Genomic DNA, 7,460 nt, shown 5'->3' on the forward strand with positions numbered 1-7,460 from the left:
CCTCCCCAGACCAACAGTAGTTATCCGTGGGGGTGAAGAGCATCCACAGAGAGCACACCGTCAATCAAGAGAGAAGCAGTAGTGAGGCAGGGCATAAATTACCAGTTCATTCACAACAAATCCATTCATATTCGAGTCCAACAAGGGCAGAATCATATTTGTCGCCTGCAGTACCTTTATGAAGAGCCAATATATGACCCTGGACCACAAAACCAGTCATAAGGGCCAATTAGATAACAATTCTAATATTAATGTAGTATAACTTTGATATATACATGTCATGTCATTTTAATGTACATTAAATGAATTTAAGTGGTTTCATTGCTTTCTCTGTCTCATTCCCTTTGAAATACTGGGGGACAAAAATCTAATAATCTAAAATCTTTAAGTACTAATAATTTACCATAATAGAGAAAATGGAATAAAATCTGCAAATACAAATCAAAAATTGACCGGTAGTCTGCATCCTATTTTCATAGCACTCTATACAGATATAAACTCCACAACAAACAATAACAAATGTAACTGATAATCCTTTATGGATCCAGTAAAACTTAGTTACAGTGGTAAAATATTATGCACTGATACAGGGCACAATAACAATATAGTAACAGTGATATGCAATATTACAAAGTATATGTAGTACAAGTTGTAGTAAAGTGAATAATATAATAAAATAGCGAGTACAACAGTACAATAACATAAGTGATATAATAGATTTATAATAGCAACAATTATATATATAATACCATAATAAATGATTAACAATAGATGAATAATAGCAAGAAGAATATGTAATATCAAGGGTGGAATAATACAGAATACACAATAATGAAGAATAAATTAATAGTAAATTATAAAGTAAATTAAATAATAGTGACAAAATTACAAATAATTGTGTAATAATTATTAAACAAAGACACAACTGAAGACAAGCAAAAGTGTCAATTCCAAATAGTTTAATTAATGTGTTCATTTAGTAAAACAAAATATATGAGCTGACATCAACCCTGACTAATAAAGACTAATTCTCCACTGCTTCCCTCAAGATTTTCCTATATTTTATAATGGGGTTTTTCAATTAATGAGTAAAATAATGTAAACAACTTGACGGTGCTTGACATTTTGCTCTACAATACTAATTACACTCACCCATGCAGAGAACACATTCTGAAACACTGGTTTATTTGTTCATATATGTTACTGCATAGGAATGTTTGGGGTGTGAGTGTGGGCAGTTTACGTTGGACAACAAAATGCCAAAGTATAGTTATGTTTAACACAGACCAGAATATGACATGCCCCCCCCCCCCCCCCCCCCCCCCCCCCCCAAAAAAAAAAGAACTTTCTATTAATCACAATTAATAATCATTATTACAACATCAAGAGTGATAATCAACAATGATTTTGTCATGATATTGCAGCTTCACTCATTAAGGAGTTCCTGTGTTTCTCATTTCTAGGCTATTTATATTATACAGTTTCTGTGTAAATACACATACAGTACATGATCAGCATTAAACAGCCTGTGTAAATCATTATAAATGTAGTCTATAGTGTTGCAGATAATATCTGACAAAAATGACAGAAACATTGAATAAGCTTAATTATAGTACATAATGTTGTTATAAAAATTGCCCTTACAAAGGTAAACAATGCTCCTGGAAGTCTATTCCGGGGGCAAATATTGCCCCACAAAGTTCATGTTTGACCCTGGCAGAGATTGAGAGATATAGAATTATTTTAAGAAAAATATACTCTGAAAACATACTCTGTTTCAAAGTCATCTGATTATACCGCACATAATAAATTCACGTTTATGAATTACACAGACGGGATAAAAATAACAACATAAGTCCCACTTCTGATTATGAGCTCAACAACTTAAAGCTATCGACTCACATTGCTTTCATACGCAACTTTTAACTCCCACATTCCTATTCACAATCACTCTGATTATATTCATTTTAGTGAAGCATTTCAGAAAGATATTCGCAGAGACTGCAGAAAGCACACCCTAATTGTTTCCTTTATTTTTGAATGAAAGCACAATGCTTTGTTGATATTGCGAGTGTAAACAATTAAAAGACCTTTTACAGTTTCAAATGATGCATTACTCTCAGGGGCGGACTGGGACAACATTTCAAGCTGGGAAATCTCACACTCATCCAGGCCATCCCATATGCCCACAACAACTTTTTTTTAAACCACCGACATATTTTTTGTATGGCCATCATCATCACATAAAAAAGTTAAAATCCCTAGGCTGGGGCCGCACAAAATAATTAAAAGTTATCTCTCGAACATCCATTTTCCTTCTTAGTCTCTTCATTTTTTCCTGACATCTCATGACATCTCATGTCTCTCGTGTATGTTTATTTTCACAAATGTTTTTTGTACCTGTCACTTTTTCATCAACACATCTCCACCTTATTACAAAACAACCATCTCATCATAATTTGTTTGCACATAGTATAGGCCTACATTTATTTTAGAAAAATTTAACTATAGCATTAGGACCATGTGTTATTGTTTTTTCTTGCTTAATGTCAAAATTAGTACAATAATAGCTACATCTTGAATATATCTTTATGGAAAAATCTTAATACTAAATATGTTTTTGAATTATGATGAGTCATGTTTTGTCCTAAGGAAAATGAATCATGGTATTATTAGACCTATGGTAAAAGTATAGTAACCATGTTTTTTTGGCAGATTGATTACCATTTGTATAACCAGAAATGTACTACAAATACCATGGTGAAACTATAGTGTTGCAAAACCATTGTTAATTTGTGGTTACCATGGTTGAACTATAGTAACCATGGTTTTTGGTTTTATTTTTAGTAAAACCACGGTTCATTTTCGTAAGGGCTGTGTTGTTGTCTGCCTTAGCTCCCACTATACCGGTTTTAAAATGATGTGAATATTTGTCTGATAAACTCCTACCTTTTACAATAATTATGTCCTTTTGGTCATTTTGCAGTAATTGACTGTAACTGCTAACATTTGCTAGCAGTTTAATGCTTAACTAAGTAAACAAAACTACAGTAGTCTATTTACAGATGTAACTGACTTACACATTATGCAAATGTGTTACCCTGTGACATGTCCAGTAGACTCATTTTGGCTGTTCAAAGTTGATTCTTTCTTTTGGGGGACAATGACTTTATTTATTGTGCACTTTTAGCTTTACAACTTTGCAGACCATATACAGTCGCATACAGCTACATTACACACTGCATGAAATATTAATAATAGGGGCACTTTAAGACAGTTTTCTGCACAATTCAGGGCAAGTTTTGTTCTCATCTGATCAGTGTCACTGCAGTCAAATTGATAACATTGCTGAATATTAAGTGTCTATTAAACAGACTAATATTTGTTGACATAATCTAAACATGCCAGCCTTGAAAAGATATTTGGAGAGAGTTGAACATTTTCTGATTCTTTATTGTTGATCATTATATAGAATTTTTTAGTTTTTTGCACTTAAATCATTTTGAAACATTGCTTTACTTAATATTTACTTTAATATTGTTTTTGAACACAGTTATGTGTATGTACAACCGAACCCTCCCCGGCTGCCCAACAATATGGCTGCCCACTGCTCCGGGTGTGTGTATGTGTGTTCACTATTCACTATTGGCTGCACGTCACATCACTTGTTAATTTAAACAGGCCCCGCCCATGACTGGTAACAATCTCTGCCTTATTAGCTTAATCCCTCCCCTGAGTGAGCCACTATTCAGTCAAGAGCAGTGAGTCATTTTCTGTTTTTCTTTAATTATTTACATATCAACAACATAGACAGCAGTAAGGACTGTATATTGCTGCTGTCACTTTAATAAACAGATCTAATATATATATCACAGCCGGCTTTCTGTGCGTTTCATGATTTTGGAGAACTGCAATGTCACATGAGCGTGATAAATAAAGATGTGTGGGGTATTTTGAGCTGAAACTTCTCACACACACACACACACACACACACACATTCTCATTGTTGGGGAAAGTTACTTTTAAAACTAATACATTACAATATTGCGTTACTCCCTAAAAAATAACTAATTATGTAACCAATTATAATTACTTTTTATGGAAAATAATGCATTACATTACTTTTGCGTTACTGTTTAAATCTGGGCAGGGCTTGCTTGTTTGTTTTTAATATAAAAAGTTTTATTTTAGCAAATGTAAAAGCGCTTTCAAACCAAAAAGTGAAATGAATAAGCCTTGCTGTTTTTATTCATTTTGAGGAATATGTGAATCTTTTTTTGTTCTGTGTGTTTGTTTGTGAGTGAGAGGAGTAAATGCGTGTTTATATTTAGTCTAGAACTACAGTAATATCATGTTTACAGAGCACCTCTGCACTCACTCCTGATTTCTCTCAACAAAGGGACAGAAGTCAAGAAATGGGAAAACAAAGTAATTGGCGTAACTTATTTGAAGAAGGAACTCAGATATTTTCTTGTAATTTAAAAAGTAATGCATTACTAGTTACTTGAAAAAATTCTAGGGACACCTGAGACTTATGTTACATCTTGTAAAAAGGGGCATAATAGGTCCCCTCTATTCATTATTGTGTTTTTAATGCTGTTATTAAACGTCTCATTTAGAGCACAGCACTGAAGCTTGTGTACCATATTCAATTGTGTGCAATAATAGCCTCCTCATTTATTGTGATATGACAATGTGATACGGTCATAGACACAGATAGCATAAGCTAAATGAGCAGCTGTGCAGAACAGCCACTGGCCTCGAGAAAGAGTCAAATCACTGAATGAATCTGAATAAATCTTTTAGTGCATAGAATTAAATTAAGTGATGATGAATCAGAGGGACAGATCACTGCTTCCCACTTGATTTCAGACAAGATATAGAAGTCAACAGCCATTTATTTGAACAGCTGTATCAGAAATATGATTTGCTACAGTCTATTTTCCATTTGTGTTAATGTCTAGATACAAAATTCATCAAGTGATCTGAGACATGGATGATTGTGAATTATCAGCTTTTGTTTCATTAGTGTCTTCTAGGCTGGACTGCTGTCATTCGTACGGACCGAAACTGACAAACTATGTACTCTGTTCTTCTTTTTGTAGAAGTTCTTCATTCCACAGAAGCAGAGCAATGGACATCTCTATGGAATGAATCACAACAAATACATGGTGACAGACAGATCTGTGTATATAGGTGAGAACATCCTCTGCACTGATGAAGCTGCTGATGGCACAATGTGAATTGAGATTTGAGTTGAATTGAGGGGGGAAAAAACTAAATAATTTCTTCTCCTAAAACCATGTTTCTGGGCTCTCAGGGAATTTAAACTGGGTGGGCAACGAGTTTGTCTACAGCGCCGGTGTTGGTGTGGTGATCAGTCAGCAGGTGGAGCAGAACTACTCGACTGTAGTTGAACGGATGAAAGCTGTCTTTGAACGAGACTGGCAGTCCCACTACAGTAAAACACTCCAGCCAAACAGGATCCCAGCATGCAGCATGCACACGGTCAAAGAGCAGCCTGCGGCAAGCGATTCTCTCTGAAAACATGTTTGAAAATCACATGCAAACCTTAAACTTATCAATCAATTTGTTGGCTGTTTCCTTTCAATTGTACCAAACACTTTGAGTTCATACAGCAAGCAAGACTATTTTGCTCTATTATTTAGCCCTGATTTCACCTGGAATTAAGATGCATTTTCACGATGCAATCAGACTCAGAGCTGTTGTCTTTATTCGTTTCATTCGCCTTCTTAACCCTATTGCTTGGAAGCAAGGTAACATGGTTTGTCTGGTTTAACTGTATGTGTGCACATTACTCTGCACTCCCATGATATAAGTGCTCACAGGAGATGCATCTGAGATGCAAACGTCTCGGCTGGTACACACAAATGCATCTTAATGCCACATGGAAATGTTGTATGAATTGTTTTAAGATCTTTGTCTCTGCTTCAGTGACTTTCTGTTCTAAAAAGACAAAAAAAAAACGTTTTACCTTTTACTTTGTATTCATAACATTTTTAATGTGCTTCCAGATATTTTTTAAGCATAAAATGGTGAGGCATAATTAATATTATGCATTATCAAGCACTGTATTTGAAAGTTAATTTCAGAAATTGTTTTTACAGGCAGGATTTTACAAAATCTTTCTACAAATACTCACATATCTTGATTTTTTTGCTGATTCAGTATATATCTGCAAGGTGATTTATGTGGATGCATGTTGATTTAACCAATGCTAAAATATGATGGTAAATTAGTAGTTGATTTATTTGCACTTTGTATTTTAACTAACATTATGACTGTCTTTCAATGAACATACATTTTCTGTCATAATTTGAGTTGGATATAAACCAGGAAATGTTCAAATTAATGTTAAAAATTCATTTTCATACTGTAAAATGTTCTTCACGTACGGGTCAACAGAGGTTTGAGATGCCTGAGCAGCATACTGTTAGCGAAAAAATATTTGGACTATATTCAAAAATCACCTCAAGTTAGCATCAGGTAGTTTAGTTAGCCAGTTAGCGTGAGCCAACAATACCCCCCCTCCAAAAAGGCTATTAATTCATAATTCTTGATTATATTCTTACTGCCTGTGCTTTTGCTGTAAATGTATAAAGTAAATTGCTTGTCAGACTGGGGGGAAAAAAAAAAAGAAGAGAAGAAACATTACAGTCCTTAAGGGGGCATTTCCCCCACTCTACCCTACTTTAATTCCAACTCTGAAGCAGCTCTGCGGAGTTTGCTTTTATTCACATACCTTGTTGAACTGAACAGAAGAAAAGCTTTCCACAATGCCACAGACCACTGGTAGTGTTTGTGTAAGACTCATCATGGGGCCTTTGCCTGTTTACGTTCGTTTGATGTGTTCAGTTCAGTTCAACCTGACATAAGAGGACACAGATATAATAACAATGTATTTTTAATACTAATACATCTCTGGCTTTTTTTGGTCAATGTTATTTCAGTGTTTTGATCTCTGAACTGAGAGAACACATCTTGCTTATTGTATTATAATGACTATTTAATATTGCATCTAAACTTTGACTATAGGCTAGATATGTTGCATTTAATTGCACTATGTATGAACCTCAAAGTATATTTTAATTTCTGTGTATTTTGTGTTGCTCCATAATGATGTTCTAGTTGAGGACATTTGTACAGGGCCCAAACATAACCTCAAGCCCGGGGGCCGTGGCCCCCGATACAACTATAAAGTAATTATTTCATCACTAATAAATCTTTCAATGAGTATAACTGACTGTGTCTATAGTATTATAAACTACACCACATTATTTTCAAATACATTTTTAAATGATTGTTATTTTAAATAATTGTCCCTGGACCAGTAGGGTACTCTTCTAATAAACAGCGGTGGCTGGGACAGATTTGAAGCATCAGTTCTGCTTAAGAAGATGCGATCTAATCCTGTTTACATGAAATAACTGAGCCTGCTC

General features: G+C 34.6%; 1 protein-coding gene across 1 annotated transcript in view; it reads left to right on the forward strand.

Moving 5' to 3' along the window:
- Nucleotides 1-5,544, forward strand: part of LOC306883828 (inactive phospholipase D5-like) — a gene marked incomplete at both ends in the record, with an annotated part of 35,828 nt that extends 30,284 nt beyond the window's left edge. Inside the window, 2 exons of the mRNA XM_079439319.1 lie at nucleotides 5,106-5,196; nucleotides 5,321-5,544. Of these exons, the coding sequence (XP_079295445.1) occupies nucleotides 5,106-5,196; nucleotides 5,321-5,544 (315 nt within the window). The remainder of the gene's footprint in view (nucleotides 1-5,105; nucleotides 5,197-5,320) is intronic.
- Between the last annotated feature and the right edge of the window lie 1,916 nt (nucleotides 5,545-7,460).

Source organism: Barbus barbus, assembly GCF_936440315.1.
Source record: "Barbus barbus genome assembly, chromosome: 18".
Taxonomy (NCBI): Eukaryota; Metazoa; Chordata; class Actinopteri; order Cypriniformes; family Cyprinidae; genus Barbus; species Barbus barbus.